This window comes from Saccopteryx bilineata, chromosome 2 (assembly GCF_036850765.1).
Source record: "Saccopteryx bilineata isolate mSacBil1 chromosome 2, mSacBil1_pri_phased_curated, whole genome shotgun sequence".
NCBI classification, from domain to species: Eukaryota; Metazoa; Chordata; class Mammalia; order Chiroptera; family Emballonuridae; genus Saccopteryx; species Saccopteryx bilineata.
In genome coordinates, this window is record NC_089491.1 from 310,303,271 (window position 1) to 310,322,292 (window position 19,022).

At 44.5% G+C, this 19,022-nt stretch overlaps 2 protein-coding genes across 3 annotated transcripts; both read left to right on the plus strand.

Moving 5' to 3' along the window:
• The first annotated feature begins 3,799 nt into the window (after positions 1-3,799).
• RBM8A (RNA binding motif protein 8A) lies at positions 3,800-5,502 on the plus strand. Of its 2 annotated transcripts, none has more exons than XM_066261738.1 (6): positions 3,800-3,956; positions 4,194-4,253; positions 4,374-4,451; positions 4,615-4,751; positions 5,041-5,177; positions 5,290-5,502. In XM_066261738.1, the coding sequence occupies exons 1-6, from the start codon at positions 3,890-3,892 to the stop codon at positions 5,333-5,335; spliced, it is 525 nt and encodes a 174-aa protein (XP_066117835.1). In that variant the 5' UTR covers positions 3,800-3,889; the 3' UTR covers positions 5,336-5,502. The 2 variants fall into 2 exon arrangements, with proteins under 2 accessions (XP_066117835.1, XP_066117836.1); XM_066261739.1 differs by having other exon boundaries at positions 4,377-4,451.
• A 7,636-nt stretch (positions 5,503-13,138) lies between these two features.
• PEX11B (peroxisomal biogenesis factor 11 beta) lies at positions 13,139-18,579 on the plus strand. Its single transcript, XM_066261737.1, has 4 exons — positions 13,139-13,283; positions 14,080-14,195; positions 14,377-14,578; positions 17,386-18,579. Exons 1-4 carry the CDS (start codon positions 13,228-13,230, stop codon positions 17,789-17,791), a joined length of 780 nt encoding a protein of 259 aa, XP_066117834.1. The 5' UTR covers positions 13,139-13,227; the 3' UTR covers positions 17,792-18,579.
• Positions 18,580-19,022: the final 443 nt, after the last annotated feature.

Consider the following 19,022-nt stretch of genomic DNA (forward strand, 5'->3'; position numbering starts at 1 on the left):
GGTGACCGAGCTATTTTTAGTGCCTGAGGCAAAGCCATACAGCCATCCTCTGTACCAAAGGCCAACTTGCTCCAATTGAGCTATGGCTGCCAGAGGGTAAGAGATAGAAAGGAAAGGGGAAAGCATGGAGAAGCACATGGTCCCTTCTCCTGTGTGCCCTGACCGGAATTGTACCTGAGACATCACACACTGGGCTGACGCTCTACCACTGAGCCAAACAGCCAGGGCCCATCTATATTTCCACATACTGGACATCACTGTCTGATTGACACAAGTTCTTTGAACTCACATGTCCAAAATAAAACCCATTTCTCCATACATGCTCCTCTTTGATGCCCCAGATGTTATTAGAATCTACCCATGTACCCAAGCTAGAACCTGAAATCCATCCTCAACTCTTCCTTCCCACATCTAATCAGTAGTATTTATATCATATATAAACTTCCTCATCTATTTTGTCTATATTTACTGCCTTAATTCAGTCATTTTCATCTCTTGACTGCATGTAAGGCCAGGAGCTGCCATCATGGCCATTCACATGCAGGTTCCCATTGGATTTGGGCAGATGGTAAAGAAATGGCGGAGTCGGAGGATGGTGGGCCATCCTATTTATTGGTGTCTCACCAAGACAGGCAAACCACAAAAGAAGACAAGGGAAAAGCAGAAAACCAGCTTTTCCCATGAAGGGAAAGGGATCAGGGAAGCCCCTGCAATCGTGATAGCAGGAGCTGTGTGTGCCAGCTCCTGGTCTGTCCCACTTTATAGTGTAGAAAACCAAAAACCCCTAATCCAATATACAAACAAGAAAGTCTCTGATACAAAGTCACTTATCCGAGGCATAACTGGATTCCTCATGAGAGTGCACCACCCAGATCATACAATCAGTCAAGGGTGTGGGGGAAAGCCCAGTCTTAAAACTAAACCCTAGGCTACAACGACCCTGCCTGCCCACAGCCTGTCCCTAACACCCAACACAAATCACAAGCGAGCAAACACATATATCATATTTACAAACTCGTTTGACCAACACTGCATCACTGCAATAGCTTCCTGACTGGTCTTTGCCTTCATTATTTTTGTTTGTTTAAGTGAAAGAAGAGGAGAGAGTGAGACAGGCTCCCTTGGACCGGGATCCACCTGACATCCCCCATCTGGGGCCGATGCTCATTCAACCAAGCTATCCTCAATGCCTGAGGCCAATACTCTGACCAACTGAGCTATCCTCAGTGCCCAGGGCCAAGGCTTGAATCAATCAAGCCACTGGTTGAAAGAGGGAAAGAGAAAGGGGAGAGGAAGGCGAAGAGAAGCAGATGGTCGCTTCTCATGTGTGCCCTGACTGGGGATCGAACCCAGGACATCTGCATGCTGGGCGGACACTCTATCCATTGAGTCAACTGGCCTAGGTCTCTGCCTTCATTTTTTACATTCTTTACCCTATCATGTTTCTAAAATATTTAATGACTATACCACTCCCTTGCTTAAACTATCACTTAGCTATCTTACTGTTAGCAGCATTTCCCAGTTTTATATGTGAACCCTTGGTATTAACTGTGATGACTGTTGATGATTGATTAGCAAATATTTTCCACTTTTACTCATTATACCTTTATCTGAATTTGAGTACAAGAATATAGGTTTTTCATTATGGCAGTGATATTAAGTTTAGTGTAAGTCTGTTTAAAAAGTCAGTCTATTTAAGGAAAAATACTAATAAAAATAGTATGGGGGCTATTTGCAAATGTTAAAAATCATGAGTACTCCAATACTTGATGCACAGAAATTTCTTGCCTACAGGATAGGTTCTAAATTCCTCAGCATGACATATAATTTGGCCCTAAACTATATTTCCAGCTTTATTTCCTAAGTCACACAGCATCAGTCATATAGAATTTGTCATTATGATAATTTAGTCATTCAATAAGTATATACCAGATGTCTACTATGAGCCAGGCACTTGTCGAAACTTTGCAGATATAGTTTTAAATATGAGTCTCTGCCATAATGATTACATGAGAGAAACAGGTATTAAACAAGTTAGGAAGTAAGCAAGCTGATTCAAGTTTCAGATTTAAGTTCTATGCAGGAATAAACTTTCTGAAAGGAGGATAGAGAAGAGCCCTTTGGGTGACAGTAAGTATTGTATTTTAGGGAGACCTAAAGTATGGAGTTGAACTAGCCATGTGAAGAGCTCGAGTAAGAGCATCAGGAGCAGAAAGCTGCACAAGTCCAGAGACAGGAAAGAGTACAATACAACACACAACGTAACGGAGGGAAAGTGTAGGGAGGACCTGAGCTTAACCTGTGAGAAAAGTAATGGTGGTGAAAGGTTGGAGACATGCAGGGCAGGCTGTGAATTTAAATGTTATTCAAAGTGCAAAGATACATCAAGGAAGGGAGGTTACTGATTTTTTAAAATGTCACATTACCAAAAAACAAACGACACTACCTACTGAGGAGAGTGAATTAGTGTCTCCTACTTTCAACATAATGCCTCGCCTGGGAAACGACCGGGCCTTAAAGGCCCATTGCAGACAGAAGCCTCCTTAGCACGGACTCTACTCCCATTCACACTAAAACTCTGCTTTGTGCTGCATACCGCTTTGTGATAGCAATGATCCCTTTCATCTGTAATGATAAGTGATTGTTGGGAATACATTTTCCTTGTATTGCTAGCACCTCCTCTAATATTAAAACATGTATAAGCAAGCATTCAAAATTGTTTGATTAGGCCCTGGCCGGTTGGCTCAGCGGTAGAGCGTCGGCCTAGTGTGCGGAGGACCCGGGTTCGATTCCCGGCCAGGGCATACAGGAGAAGCGCCCATTTGCTTCTCCACCCCTCCGCCACGCCTTCCTCTCTGTCTCTCTCTTCCCCTCCCGCAGCCAAGGCTCCATTGGAGCAAAGATGGCCCGGGTGCTGGGGATGGCTCTGTGGCCTCTGCCCCAGGCGCTAGAGTGGCTCTGGTCCCAACATGGCGACGCCCAGGATGGGCAGAGCATCGCCCCCTGGTGGGCAGAGCGTCGCCCACTGGTGGGCGTGCTGGGTGGATCCCGGTCGGCGCATGCGGGAGTATGACTCTCCCTGTTTCCAGCTTCAGAAAAATACAAAAAATAAAAATAAAAAAATTGTTTGATTAAAAAATTAATAAGTGAACTTGCAGGCTACTATTGTTTCAGGCCTACTTCAGAATTCCAGGATTTGGGGGTAACCCCTAGGTTTTTAAATGTGAAATACCGTAACATCCTCCAAGAATCTAAACCTCCCATTTAGTTTAAAGCCATGACTTTTTTTTTTTTTTTTTAACTTCCAGAGGTGCTGGAAAAGTTTAGTTCATTTTAAAAAGAAAAAAAAAGTTCGTATCTGTCTCACCAAAAGAGAGTTCTTTAAGAGAGAAATTCGGTGCTGCGTTATGATCCAACTCTTTGAGCCAGCATTGCTGTCTGCACTACTTTTTTGATGCTTACATACAGACCCGGCTGCTCCTCAGAACAGGGTACAGGCCTGGAAGTTTTGAGAAAAAAACTTACTTCAACTTCCACTTTCCAGTGTGGGGTGAAAAAAGAAGGCAGTCCTCTACCAAACAAATTTGGCTGTGCATTCCTGTCAGTTATTTCGCCCTAGATAAGAGGAAGCCAATGAATACGCCGAGCCCTAACGTGTCCCTCGCAGCGTGGATACTTTCAATTCACTACCTACTCAAAATGGCTACAAGAACACTTCCGGCTCTTCCCGGACTAGGCCCGCCTCTATTGCGTATTTTCTTCGCGCCAAGGACGTGACTTAGAGTAAGCTTTTGATTGGTCAACTTGACTGGAGACCTTTTCCCTCCGCGACAGTTACCGGGTTGCTTAGTTTCTGAGCAGCACCGGGGAGAGTTACAACGAAGGCAAGATGGCGGATGTGCTGGATCTTCATGAGGCCGGAGGCGAGGACTTCGCCATGGATGAGGATGGGGACGGTGAGGACAGAGGAGGCGGCTGCGGGAAGCGGGGAAGGTGCGAAAGAAGGGCGTAATGGAAACATAATTTCCCGGCAGGGAGGATGGGAGCCGAGGAATCGGGTTACAGTTGGGCTAAAGACTCCGCCCCTGTTCGGAGGCATGGGGGCGGGCCCGACGGGACTTGGAAGGTACTGGGAGTGGGAACGAGACAGTTGTTACAAATGTTATTTTATTCTTTCACTTATGGGGTTACAGAGAGCATCCACAAACTGAAAGAAAAAGCCAAGAAGCGGAAGGGCCGCGGTTTTGGCTCCGGTGAGTGTGGGGAAAATGGGGCCTGAAACTTCTGAAACTACTGGTTTTCGAGTTCTCATTCAGATTTATGGGTAACAGGGGGAGCCGGGGAATTCTGGTGATCTCGTCTATGTTTCCTAGAAGAGGGGTCCCGAGCGCGGATGCGCGAGGATTATGACAGCGTGGAGCAGGATGGAGATGAGCCCGGACCACAGCGCTGTAAGTAACATGGAGCCTGCAGGTGTCCGTTTCTGCAGAGAAATCCGGTAGGAAGGAGTCGGAGGTAGCTTAACCGGTCTCCGGAATGTTCACTCTGTTCCTGTAATCTTGCTTCAGATTTTTCTCTAATGTGCTCAGACAACCTCCCTCTCTTCCCCAATAGCTGTTGAAGGCTGGATTCTCTTTGTCACTGGAGTCCATGAGGAAGCCACCGAAGAAGACATCCATGACAAATTTGCAGAGTATGGGGAAATAAAAAACATCCACCTGAACCTGGACAGGCGTACAGGATACCTGAAGGTATCCCAAGTTATACTTCATTACCTCTTTCCCCATAACCCTTAGCCAGCGTGGGTAGAGTTCCTGTGTTTGCTGTGGTTGGCCTTGAGCAAAGCCAAAATAAAAGGACATTGAAAATTGATTTTGTTAGACACAGCAGAGGCAGACAGAAACAGACAAACGTGTTGTATATACAGGAGGTATCTGTGGAGTACATTCATTGTTTAAAGTTAATAGATTTTCCTTTTTGAGTAGAAAATAGCTTGGTGGAACAGGAAGGTTTTGATATCTATCTTTTCACTTGCTTTAGGGGTATACTCTAGTTGAGTATGAAACGTACAAGGAGGCCCAAGCTGCTATGGAGGGCCTCAATGGCCAGGATTTAATGGGACAGCCAATCAGTGTGGACTGGTGTTTTGTTCGGGGTCCACCCAAGGGCAAGAGGAGGTAAAGTAGAGTGGCAAACACATTATCTTGGTAAAGGAAATACTAGCAAAACAGAAAAGGACATTGTATTCTGTTCCTCTGATGGACTTCTCTCTATTTTCCTTGTTCCTAGAGGTGGCCGAAGACGCAGCAGGAGTCCAGACCGGAGGCGTCGCTGATGACAGGTCCTTTATTGTACAGGTGTTCTCTCCAGAGATCCCATTTGACCCTGCGGCCTTGAAAAAATAGGGCTGGGGTAGAACTCACTGTTTATATTTAATCTTTTACTCTGTTGCTTAGTGGGGTTTTGTTTTGTTATGAATAAATGTCTCATTTTTGTTTTCTACATTTAAAATTATTTTCCTGCTCTAAATTATAAGCTCTGAAGTACAATTTACAGTAAGGCAGCATTGGTCACTGTGAAGATACTTCTCCCAATAACTGAATTCTATGTGTGTTTCTACATTACACATAGACTCAAGTCTTGAAGCCTCAAGATAGAAACACCTCTTACTTCTTAGTATTTCTCTCTTTTTTGGAAGCTAAGGGAATGGGTAGAAGTGAGGTGTTTTCAGGATATTAAGAAATAATTATTCTGTTCCTATGTAATCTGTCTTGAGCAAATGGATGTTACAGGCATGTTTCCTTTGTTTCTTCTGCCCTTACTGTCACATTTGTTTATACCTCCAGCTGTCTAAGGGCTTAAATCTCCTTGTGGATTCTCCCAAATCCTTCCCTGAAGGAGCCTATACACCAGTGATAGTCAACCTGGTCCCTACCGCCCACTAGTGGGCTTCCAGCTTTCATGGTAAGTCACCATTACTGTGGAACCAGTGAGCGGTTAGAAAATTTTAGTACTAACAGATACAAAAGGACAATAGGTGTAAAAAGGTTGACTGCCCCTGCTATACATAGTTCTTGGTACACACTTCATCAGCCAAGCGTTGAAGGCCTCCTTAAGCTGATCCCGGGGAGCATTGATGAGGCCAAAGAAGAAGAGTATGTGGTTGAGGCTGGGAGGGACTCAGCATGGTGGAGAGAACCAGTACCAGAGACAAAGCGGGTAGTAAGGTGTCCAGCAGAGGACAGAGGTGAGCAAAACAAGCAGGGCAGGCACAAGGTATACAAACAAACGCAGGGATGACTGTCTAAGGAACAGTGACAGGCAAATTCACTGGCAGGGGCTGAGCATTTAGAAAATATACTGAAATTCAAAACCATCCAGCTCCTGACCTGAGTATAGGGTGAACTGATGGGCTGGCAGTGAGATGGGACTCTTTCCTCCTCTGAGGAAGAGAATTCTGCAAACCCTGTTCTTCCCAGCTTGGTTCTGTGTGCTCACCTCCCTCTAGGGATTATAACAAACATGTCAGAGAAAGGTTTTGATTGAAATTTGAAGCTACTAAGTCTACTTGAAGACTTTGTGGTGTCCCACCTGACCAGTTGGTGGCACAGTAGACAGAGTGTTGACCTGGGACACTGAGGACTCAGGTTTGAAACCCTGAGGTCCAGCTTGAGCATAGTGTCACCGGCTTAAGCCCAAAGGTTGCAAATCCTAAGGTCACTGGCTTGAGCAAGAGATCACTGGCTTGTTTACAGCCTCCCAGTCAAAGCACGTATGAGAAGCAATCAATAAACTAAGAGTGCTGCAACTACAAGTTGATGCTTCTCATCTCTCCCCAACCCCTCTCAAAAAAAACCCAAAAAACTTCTTGGTGTCCAAAGAGTAAAGGAGAATACTAATCATCTTTCTCGTTAATCCTTGCCCAGGTAACTCAATTTCAAACTATGGCTAGAAGTTGGATAGAATTGAAGGCATTCAAAGAAATTATGTGCAATGTCAGGTACTAGAAACATAGTGTCTCACTTTTGGTTTGTTAGGTAGCTATCAGATAAATGAGGCTGGAGGCAATAGTTTCAGGGTATGGATTAGGATGTAGGGATTGAGATCTCACCTTCCTTGTGGGGGACTAGACACACTGAAGACAATGTGGCTATAGCAGGTGGTCATGGCAGTAGAATGGGCAGCAGAGGGTGAAGAGGTTATAGATGGTCTCTTGCCCTTGAGCCTTGAAGCTGTCTTTGGAGCCTGGGCCAGTTTTGCAGATGGTATGGAACAGGAACAGCTGGAGTGGGATAGAGGACTATTACAAGTGGTCCCATTCCACCTTCCCTCAACCTACACACCAGTGTCACACCGTCATGGTGCCAGTATTTAAAAGGTTAAAAATGTATCTTGAAAAATCACTATATTCCCCTTAAAGCTAACCATTAAGTTTGTTAACTCCTGAAACTTCAACATTTAAACAATTCTGCCTTTTCAAGTACTATTCTAAACATTATACTTTATAAAAGGATATCTCGACCACCTCATCAATATTTTTAGCTGAAATGATTTTCCTGATGTTTGTGATTAATTCTGTGGGAAAAAATCTTGTGTAAAATTGGTGCTGCTAAAATTTCAGGCCATTTTGCAGCCACTCTGAAGTGATCTTTAGTAATAATAGTCTTATGTACAATAACTACAATGGTGAATAAAAGAAATAACATTTTCCAAATGCTATTGGCTGCCCCTCCCCCTTGCTGATTTTTTGGGTTGAATCGTTTTTCAAGTTTGACCTTCAGGGTTAGTATCTTGGTTCAGGTAAGGTAGATTGAGACACTATTAGTTTTTGTTTTTTTTTTAAAGGGTTTGTGTTTTTGTTTGGCTTTTTTTTATTTATTCATTTTAGAAAGAAGAGAGAGAGAAGGGGGAGGGGCAGGAAGCATCAACTCCCATATGTGCCTTGACCAGGCAAGCTCAGGGTTTCGAACCGATGACCTCAGCATTTCCAGGTCAACGCTTTATCCACTGCGCCACCACAGGTCAGGCCGAGACACTATTAGTTTAATAAAAGGAAAGCTCTGTAGGTATCAGATTCCTAGATATAAGGCATTTATTTGGAAGAGTAATTTCAGCAGGTATGAGGAACTTTTAGGAAAGGTAGATAATATCAGTCATAGACATAAAACTTTATGAACTGTTTGGAGTTATGATGAGGCTATGCTGAGCTAGTTGGACATTGGTCATTCCTCCCTCCCTTCCCCCATTTTTTTAAAATTTATTTATTGAGTTTTAGAAAGAGTAAAATTCATTTGTTTCTGCATTTATATATGCCGTCATTGGTTGATTCTTTTGTGTGCCCTGATCAGGGATTAAACCTGCAACCTCAGCATGACCACTGAGCACCTGACCAGGGCCACTCTTCCCCTATCTTGAGTCTGTATATTTCTGGGCATTTGGGGTTGAAGAGGGGGGTTGCACTATTCCTAGAAATACTTGACACTGTGAGAAGGGTTTTATAAAACAGGTCAGTCTCCTGCACTTAAGTTTGATCCATAACCTTCTGCCTCTCATTTCCCTATTTTATATGCAATATACCACCTAAAAACTACTTCAGAAACTTGAGCTTACAAACTAATTTCTAACTACCCCAGTATTTATTCATCACACTAACACTACACTTTGAATTCTTTTTGACACTGGTATTTTAAATACAATATGTGGGTAATGCAGAATTATGCAAGAAGTGCTAATTTGGAACCAAATGTACCACCTTTTTTGCACATCTAGTTTGCCAGTGAAGCAAATGGAGATTGCAATTCCTTTCAGGTTGTCAGGCTGTAAGAAAAAATGAAATTCACTTATGTCATCATCTTTTGGCCCAAGGGTTTCAAGTGATATAGCTAAAGTCATATAGCTAGTTAGTGGTAGAGTCTAGACTAAAGTAAAACAGGCAAACAGTGCAAGAAAACAGGCTTCTGACTCCAAGTCCACGCCTACAATTTGCTTCATACAAACAGACCCATCTGTAATTTCTTTTACACTGAGGCAACAAGCTACTTTTTAAATTGTGGGGTAGCAGAGATCCTGTTTGTAACAAACTATTGGAAGATAATATATGTAGACCTAGAACTGTAGTCAGACTAACTTTTGCTTGTTATATTTCTTTTTATTTAATTGATGTATTGATTTTAGAGAGTAAGGGAGAGAAAGAAAGAGACAAACATCAATGTGTTTCTGTATGTGCCTTGACTGGGGATCAAACCTACAACCTCTGCTCTAACCGACCAAGCTATCTGGCCAGGGCTGGCAGTTTTTGTTTGTTTTTGAGAGAGGCAGAGAGAGAGAAGAGCATCAAGCTGCTCCTGTATGTGTCCTGGTCAGGGAATCGAACCGGCAACCTCCATGCTCTGAGATGATGCTCCAACCAACCAAGCTATCCAGCCAGGGCTAAATTTTTAGAGACAGGAAGAGGAAGGGAAGCCCACTCATTCATAATTCTACTCAGTCATACATTCATTAGTTGCTTCCTGTGTGTGCCCTAACTGGGGATTGAACCTGCAACGTTGTCATTTTGGAATGATGCTCTTAACGAACTGAGCCATCAGCCAGGGCCAGTTACATTTCTAATATTCAAGGGTATAAGGATGAAACCTTCGATTCTATAATTCATATCATTCAAGAGATTGAAAGTTTAGCCTTCTTCTAAACCTAGTCCTTGTCTCAGAGATGCTGCTCTACCTTTCCTACTTCTCCATCCCCTATGGTGGTAGTGGGTATTTTTATTTTTATTTACGTATTTTTTTTAATTTTATTTATTTTTTACAGAGACAGAGAGTGAGTCAGAGAGAAGGATAGACAGGGACAGACAGACAGGAATGGAGAGAGATGAGAAGCATCAATCATTAGTTTTTCATTGTGCGTTGCAACACCTTAGTTGTTCATTGATTGCTTTCTCATATGTGCCTTGACCGTGGGCCTTCAGCAGACCGAGTAACCCCTTGCTGGAGCCAGCGACCTTGGGTTCAAGCTAGTGGGCTTTTTGCTCAAACCAGATGAGCCTGCGCTCAAGCTGGCAACCTCAGGGCCTCAAACCTGGGTCCTCTGCATCCCAGTCCGACGCTCTATCCACTGCGCTACCGCCTGGTCAGGCCGTTTTTTTGTTTGTTTGTTTTTTACAGAGGCAGAGATAGACAGGGACAGACAGGAACGGAGAGAGATGAGAAGCATCAATCATCAGTTTCTCGTTGCCCTTGCGACTTCGTAGTTGTTCATTGATTGCTTTCTCACATGTGCCTTGCCTGCGGGCCTTCAGCAGACCACCCCCTGCTGGAGCCAGCGACCTTGGGTCCAAGCTGGTGAGCTCTTTGCTCAAGCCAGATGAGCCCGCGCTCAAGCTGGCGACCTCGGGGTCTCGAACCTGGGTCCTTCCGCATCCCAGTCTGACACTCTATCCACTGCGCCACCACCTGGTCAGGCTTTTATTTACGTATTTTATTTTTTATTATTATTATTGTTTTTCTGAAGTGAGATGCAGGGAGGCAGAGAGACTTCGCATGAACCCAACTGGGATCCACCTGGCATGCCCACTAGGGGGCGATGCCCTGCCCATCTGGGGCATTTCTTCATTGCAACCAGAGCCATTCTAGCACCTGAGGTAGAGGCCATGGAGCCATCCTTAGTGCCCAGGCCAACTTTGCTCCAATGGAGCCTTGGCTGCGGGAAGAGAGAAAGAGAGAAAGTAGAGGGTAAGGGTAGAAAAGCAGATGGGTGCTTCTCCTGTGTGCCCTGGCCAGGAATCGAACCCAGGACTTCCACATGCCAGGCTGATGCTCTACCACTGAGCCAACTGGCCAGATCAGGTAGTGAGTATTTTTAAATGATTTTTTAATTGACTTGAAAGAGAGGAACACTGAATTGTTACACTTACTTATGCATTCATTAGTTCTTGTATGTGCCCTGACCAGGGATCCAACCTGCAACCTTGGCTTAATCAGGACAATACTCTAACCAACTGCTTCATATTTAACTTTTTTCTATGTTCGAGTTCATTTTTATGTTGAGATTTGATATACTGGTATTCAAGTTTAGATGCTCTTTTTTTTTTTCTTCCAGTTTTGACACCCATTTCACAATAAAACAAGTTTAAAATACAATTCTGATTATGTCCCTCTCCACTTTGTACTATAGTCTCTCTCTATTGCCCTGAGGGTAAAATAAAAATTAATATTTGTAATCTGGCTCTTCCCCTCTAGGTTCATGATTCACCATTTTCTAGCCCTTGACTTTAGCTGCAACCACTTTGAGATCCACTGCCCTCCCCAACATTACTCCTGCTTTAACTTGTCTAACACCTGCCTTTCAAGAATCAAATTTTAACATCTTTAGGAAGCTTTCCCTGCCAAGAGTTGGTCAAACACTCATCATTGTTCTTTACCTCCTGCATAACATTGACTGTACAGTGTTTACTAATTTATCTCCTGTACTAGTCTATAATTTTTAAATTGATTTGAGAGGGGAAAACAATTATTTGTTCCACTTTTTTATGCATTCATTGGTTGATTCTTCTATTTTCCCACATTGGAGTTTGAACCTGCAACCTTGGTGTATTGGAATGATGCTATGCTGAAACCAACCTAGCTTACCTTGTCAAGGCAGTCTGTAAATTTCTTGAAGTCAGGACTTGGTTGCTCTTTCCTTGGTAGATCATTTGGGTGTACCTGAGGATGATGTACACATTATTTTTTAAATTGATGAATGAATGTACCACAAAGTTTTAACCAAAGCCCCTGGCTTCACTGTTTTAATAGGTCTTCATATATATTTAATAGGTCTTCATATATGTTCTGAAGCAAGGTAGAACTGGGAGGATGCAAAGAAGGGGGAGCTTTAAATGTAAAAGCTAAAGGAAAAGGTGTAGGTAAAAGGGTACTGCTTAAGAGAGAGGCTCTTAGCAGAGAAACAAATTAACACGCAATGATCTTAACATGCAAAAGAATATCAGTTCCCCTGGGATTAATGGCTGACCACAACTAACCACACCCTTTAATGGCTTACGTTAAGTACCCAAATTCTTGTCCAGTCTATCCTTGAGACCAGACAAGTCACTCACCTAGGGCAAGGCAAGCAAAACTTAAGTCCACAAGCTGCCTTCAGAAGTATGCTTACAGCTGAGTTAGGGTCCAAGCGCGTGCAATACTGCTGCCTGGCAGTCTCGCCCAATGAGCAGAGGCAGGAAAGCTCGGCATACACGGTTATTATAATAGTTTCAGGAACGTTAGTGTTAGATATGCGATGTCCTTGGCTAGCCACTGAACAATGATATTCCAGTTGGCATCTAGGGGCATAACTACAAAAGTGACAAGTCGAGAGCTGTTAAATGGGCAGATGGTCCGTTCTGGAGAAGGGCGGAGCTGGCCGCCTTGCAGCTCTGTCACTGACCACAGCATGGCCAGGTTCACTCCTGCCTAAGAAACAACACAATGGTCACTACCACTTGGACCCTGGCTGCAGCTGAGAAGGAGGATGGCTCTGAGACTTCCATCTACACTCCTGATCCTTCCCGGGCCGCCTCCCACGCCGCCGACCTCCAAGGGTTGCCTTGCCTGCAGACATGGTTGGTGACTTGGAAGGGAAAGAGATGGGTGTGTGTGTGTGTGTGTGTGTTTGAAGAAGTTAGCTTCAGCTACTGAATCTTCGCTCTCCTTTTTTAGTATGTGGAGCTGGTTATTGCGAATCCCATCCACACCTATCCAAACTGGTTCCTGCAGAAAACGGGGATCTGGTGCTGGCCCCTACTTCAATTGACTTAGTCCCTGGAGCCCTGGACTCCCCTCGAGTGCGCGCGCGCGCCCGTATGTGTGTTGTGAGAGTTATGCTGGACCCACCCAGGTGGAGTTGGGGAAGATCCTAATTGAACACCTGCAGCGAGATTTTCGGGCGCCTTCTCGCCCCGCCCCTCTTCAGCAAGCCCCGCCCTTGGGCCCCAATATTTAAATCAATGTGCGGTTGGAGGCGTGCTTAAGTAATAGAGAACCTCTGACAAGACGACGCTTTGACGGAAACACGCATGAAAGCAGGCAGGTGTAGGCTCAGAGACAAGTGCTTCTTGTTCTGAAATTCCGTTTCAGGGGCTGGCTACACTCGCTTTTTCTTGATGATGTTTGTCCCTTACGAAGCACCGTTGAGTCGTCCGGGAGGCGTGGCGTAGGGCGGGAGCAAAATTGCGGAGCTTCGGCTGCCGCTGTCATGGATTCCTGGGTCCGCTTCAGTGCTCAGAGCCAGGCTCGGGAGCGGCTGTGTAGGTGCGGCCCAAATAGGAACGGGGGGGAGGGCGCGCAGATGAAGACCCTTGTGAAGCTAGGTCAGTTCACACTACGGGGGTCAAAAAGGGTCAACTCGGGCTACGGGGGCCCGGACGGATCGCGAGGCGCTAATTTGAGCCGGTTGTGAGATGATTCGTTCCTGCTCACGGAAAAGATGGTGAAACTGAGGCACGAGAGGGCCAGCAGGGTGGACGCTCAAGATTGTCTTGTCCACATAAGACCTTCCATACTGAGCAGTAGTGGATGAGGAGCGTTTGCCCCGCGGTGGGTAGGGATCCGGATTCTGTCCTCATATCTGAGGAGTTGTTCCAAGTTTCCGTGTCTCCTTACCCTCCTGTCACCAGGGAACTCCTCTACCTCTGTCCTGTCTTCTGGCCTCAGTTCATTCAAGGGCCTTGAAATCTCTTAGTTCACCTATTCTGAAGAATAATCTTCCCTCCAGCTGTCCCTCAGCCCTGCACAGATCACAGACCTGCTCTCGCTGATTTGCTTGTCACGGATCCCTGCTGCCTTGATCTCTTCAGCCCTCAGCATTGTCAAATCTCTAATTTTCTCAACTCTAAGTAGTGCTCCCCACCGCCTTCTAGGCTCCTTTTTATCTTTATGCCTTTCCCTTGCCCTGGCCTGGAGGAGAAATGGTGAGTTATGGACATAAGAGAAAGAAAGGGAAGGGTCGCAACCTGGGAAAAGGGGAAGGTGATACTTGCCTTTCCGAGGACATTTTTGAGGGGTAGGTTGGGTGTCTCCATTTTACCTTGGCTGTCTTCTCCTCCAGGGCTGCCCAGTATGCCTGCTGCCTTCTTGGCCATGCACTTCAGAAACATGGGGCCAGTCCTGAGTTACAGAAACAGATTCGACAATTGGAAGGTCATCTGAGCCTAGGAAGAAAGCGTAAGTAACTGTGCCTTAGCCTTTATTACCCCAACACTTTCTCCATCCCCAGCTCTTTTTAAAAATTGTTATTGTTTCTGTCATTCAACTTTCACCCTCTTGCTTTTTATCTCTCTGGGTCTTGTTCTCTGTTTTCCTCTTTAATTCCAAATCTTTGCTTTTTCTTGATGATCCCCACAAGTTCTTCGCCTGGGTAACTCAGCAGATGCCCTTGAGTCAGCCAAACGAGCCATACACCTATCAGATGTTGTCCTAAGATTCTGCATTACTGTTAGTCACCTCAATCGAGCCTTGTACTTCGCCTGTGACAATGTCCTGTGGGCTGGAAAGTCTGGACTAGCTCCCCGTGTGGATCAGGAGAAGTGGGCCCAGCGTTCATTCAGGTTTGATATCCTTTTATTCTGCAGGACCTTTTATATTCTCCATACTGCATAGTTTGCCTTTTATGAGAGAAAGATCTCTGAGTCTTTAGAGAATACATACCTTTTAATTAATCACTTGGCTTCCAATCTTCATTTAGATCTTAAATTATTAGAGAATAAGGAATGGAGGCAAATGGAAGACAAATGCTCTTCCATAATGAATGACTAAGATTGGGAAAGATATATTGCTTTAATTCTATTTTCATTTATATCATATGTTACTGATTTTCAACCTTTTTCGTCTCATGGAACACATGCACTAATTACTAAAATTCTGCAGCACACTAAAAAAATATATTTTTTGCTGATCTGACAAAAATAATAGGTATAATTTTGATTCATTCATACTGGATGGCTATACTGTTGTGTTGGCTTTTGCTACTTTATTATTTGACAATCTAAGAGTTCAGTGTTCCCTGACTAAATAGGCAGGTATTGCATGTTTTAAAAATTCTTGTGGCACACTGGTTGAAAATTGCTGCCATGGGTTATTTCTCTCACTGCCTGCTCATGCAGTCATTTTAAAATTATTTAGTAGGTGCTTACTATGTTCCAGGGAATAAAGCAAAGAGCCAAACAGATATGGCTCCTGTTACCATGAAGCTCCTAGTCTAGTGGAATAGTCTTATATTAAAATAAATAAACACCAAACCAAGTATTTGAAAAAGTACTAGTTGTTATGAGATATATAAGAATAAGAGCTAATTTAGATCAAAAGATCAGGAAAGGGCTTTTTGAGAAAGTAATACTTTAGTTCAGACCTGAAGTCTGAGGCCTTGGCAGGTTGGTTTACATTAGAGTATCAGCCTAGCGTGTGGAAATCCCAGGTTTGATTCCTAGTCAGGGCACATGGGAGAAGTAACCATCTGCTTCTCCACCTTCACACTCCCCCACACACACTTCCCCTCCTGCAGCCATGGCTCAAATGGTTTGAGCAAAGTTGGTCCCAGGTGCTGCTGATGGCTCCATGGCCTCATCTCAGATGCTAAAATAGCTCAGTTGCTGAACAACGGAGCAGCAGCCCAGATGGGCAGAGCATCACCTGGTAGGGGACTTGCCGGGGGGATCCTGGTCAGGCACATGTGATAATCTGTCACTACCTCCCTGCCTCTCACTTAATTTAAAAAAAAAAAAAGAGAGAGTGTAGAACTTAGACAAAGCAAACCATAGCAGAGAAGATCTTTGCAAACAGAAAATAGCATGTTCTAAGGCCTTGAACCAAGAAAGTCTTTGGGGAATTAGAAAAATAAAAGAAACCCAGTATAATAGATAGTACTGAGTATAGGGCATACTTTCAAACTGGAGTGATAGAGGTCATATCATTCAGGAAAGACCTTTTAGGCAATGATAAAATTTCTTGTTTAGGTTTTTTTTTTTTTTCTTTTTCAGGGACAGAGAGTCAGAGAGAGGGATAGATAGGGACAGACAGACAGGAACAGAGAGAGATGAGAAGCATCAATCATCAGTTTTTCGTTGTGACACCTTAGTTGTTCATTGATTGCTTTCTCATATGTGCCTTGACCACAGGCCTTCAGCAGACCGAGTAACCCCTTGCTTGAGCCAGCGACCTTGGGTCCAATCTGGTGAACTTTTTGCTCAAGCCAGATGAGCCCGCGCTCAAGCTGGTGACCTCAGGGTCTCGAACCTGGGTCCTTCCGCATCCCAATCTGATGCTCTATCCACTGCGCCACTGCCTGATCAGGCTCTTGTTTAGTTTTTAAAAATATTTTATCCTAAGTACAGTGGGTTCTGAGTAGGGATGTGACATGATTCAAATTGTATTTAAAGAAGAACTCTCTTGCTGCATTGTGGAAAGTGGATTGCAGTAGGGCAAAAGAGGAGAATATGCCCTAATCTGGCCAAGAGATGTTGTTGGCTTAGATTAAGGAGCTGGCTAGTAATGCAGGTGGAGAAAAATATGATTGATGAATAAAATTATCTGTATATATATCTATATTTATTGTTTTGCTATGATTTTCTTTGTTCTTTTAGATTATATTAGCATCTTTCTTCCCCCTGACTTCTTTTTCAAGTTAGAGGAGGGGAGATAGAGGGAGACTCCCACATGCGCCCTGACCAGGATCCACCTGGCAACCCCTGTCTAGGGTCAATATTCTGCCTATCTGGGGCCATGCTCGCAACTGAGCTATTTTTAGTGCCTGAGGCTGAGACTCCACAGAGCCAACCTCAGCACCTGGGGTTGATGCGCTGGAACCAATTGAGCCATGGTGGTGGGAGGAGAAGAGAGAGAAAAAGACAGGGGAGGGGGAGGGATGGAGAAGCAGATGGTCGCTTCTCCTGTGTGCTCTGACCAGGAATCAAACCTGGGACTTCCACAAGCTGGACTGACGCTCTACCACTGAGCCAACTGGCCAGAGCCAAGCCTAGGGTTTTGAACTGGCAACCTCAGCATTCCAGGTTGATGCTTTATTCACTGTGCCACCACAGGTCAGGCTTAAAGGATTGGATTTAAATTACCTATCATTTGACTCTCTGAAACAACTGAAGTTTGGTCTTTTAAAATATTCATATTACTGTAGTTCAAGATGAATGTGTGTGTGCTAATGGGGAGAAGTGAAATTTGAGATGAGTCTTAAGGTATATATAAACATATTAGTTACAGAAAGGTGGGAGGACATTTCTAATAGAGGGATGCTAACAGTCACTTCTGGTGTTCTAATGTGTAATGTTTTGCATTACAGGGAAAAGAATGAGTGTTCTGTTGGGTATACATCCCCTTACTGATCCTTCTATCCTGTATATCTCAGGTACTATTTGTTTTCCCTCATCATGAATTTGAGCCGTGATGCTTATGAGATTCGCCTTCTGATGGAACAAGAATCTGCAGCTTATAGCCGACGACAAAAGGGCTCTGGAGGAGGAGTCCCAGGAGGAATTGAAACTGGTGGCTCTGGGGGTCCAGGGACTCCAGAAGGAGGCCTGCCCCAACTAGCACTGAAGCTTCAGCTCCGAGTCCTGCTCCTAGCTCGGGTCCTTCGGAGTCATCCCCCCCTTCTGCTGGATGTAGTCAGAAATGCCTGTGATCTGTTCATTCCACTGGACAAACTAGGCCTCTGGCGCTGCGGCCCTGGGATTGTGGGGCTTTGTGGCCTTGTGTCCTCCATCCTGTCTATTCTCACCCTAATCTACCCTTGGCTACGACTCAAGCCCTGATATTCTGATACTGAATAAGGAGGGGACCCGTATTGGTAAGATGGAATCTCAGATTGTCCCCAATGTACCAGCCTCATCCTAACTCTACTCCTTGGTTAAAATGAAAAATCAGAGGTTTAGGGTTAGGGGGAGGAGCTTTGGGAAAGATGAGGTGAGGAAAGGTGATTTATATAGTCAATAGGATGATTCTGATGTTCAGATCTTTTGTTCTTTTCTTCATTGCATTGTCTGTATCTCTTGACTCTTAACTTTTCTCTCTTTAAGTCTTATTTAAGATTCTGTCTCTCTCTCTTTTGCCTTCTCATTCCCCTGTTCTAGGAATTTAATCAGCAGCAAAATTACTTTTTCATAGTGGATGTGGAAGGTGTGGTCTGTAAGATTATAATCGCCTTCTTTTTCCTCTCAAAGGTGGCTTGTGGCAGATTTTACCCCCTTCAGACTCCAAATTATAATTTTAAAGACTTTATGTCCCAGTGGACTCTTACCTCATTCAGCAGAAGTGGTTTGATGCTTCCTCTTCCTCCCTTAAGTCTACCTCACCAGCCTCCCTCATGACTTGGCCCTTACCCTTCCCTCTCCTCACATCTGCAGGTTTCTGCTTACGCTGTGATTTCAGGGCTTTGTTCATAGCCTGTTCTTACCCCTTCTTTGCCTGTCTATAATGATGCCATGTCTAACATCTTGCTGTAAATATTGTACAATGATTCTGTTTAAATAGTTAGGGCCTATACCCACGATGGAGAGTAAGCCTTATTGGTCAGCAAATTAAAGATCAGTTTGCTCATTGATGTTTGGTCTGGTCTTATGTGTTCTTGGCATCTGAGGGCCATATTTCTATCACTGTTGTTTGGATTTTCTGTGGTATTAGCTACTGCATCATTACCCACAGACTTTTATTGAGCATGTAAGCTACGCAGGACATAATACTAGGTGGTAGAGATTCAAAAAGCTTAACTCCATGGTCCCAACTTCAGACACTTACAGCCTAGTTGAGAAGATTGAATTCTGATGTTAAAGTAATTATACTGGGCCCTGGCCGGTTGGCTCAGCGGTAGAGCGTCGGCCTGGCGTGCGGGGGACCCGGGTTCGATTCCCGGCCAGGGCACATAGGAGAAGCACCCATTTGCTTTTCCACCCCCTCCCCCTCCTTCCTCCCTGTCTCTTTCTTCCCCTCCCGCAGCCAAGGCTCCATTGGAGCAAAGATGGCCCGAGCACTGGGGATGGCTCCTTG

Bases quoted from the DNA above. Each gene is read 5' to 3' on its own strand.
- PEX11B (XM_066261737.1), top strand. From the start codon at position 13,228: ATGGATTCCTGGGTCCGCTTCAGTGCTCAGAGCCAGGCTCGGGAGCGG. The intron at 14,196-14,376 runs GTAAGTAACTGT...GATCCCCACAAG, and splicing joins TCTGAGCCTAGGAAGAAAGC to TTCTTCGCCTGGGTAACTCA. The intron at 14,579-17,385 runs GTTTGATATCCT...TGTATATCTCAG, and splicing joins TGGGCCCAGCGTTCATTCAG to GTACTATTTGTTTTCCCTCA.
- RBM8A (XM_066261738.1), top strand. From the start codon at position 3,890: ATGGCGGATGTGCTGGATCTTCATGAGGCCGGAGGCGAGGACTTCGCC. The intron at 4,254-4,373 runs GTGAGTGTGGGG...TATGTTTCCTAG, and splicing joins GGGCCGCGGTTTTGGCTCCG to AAGAGGGGTCCCGAGCGCGG. The intron at 5,178-5,289 runs GTAAAGTAGAGT...CCTTGTTCCTAG, and splicing joins CCACCCAAGGGCAAGAGGAG to AGGTGGCCGAAGACGCAGCA.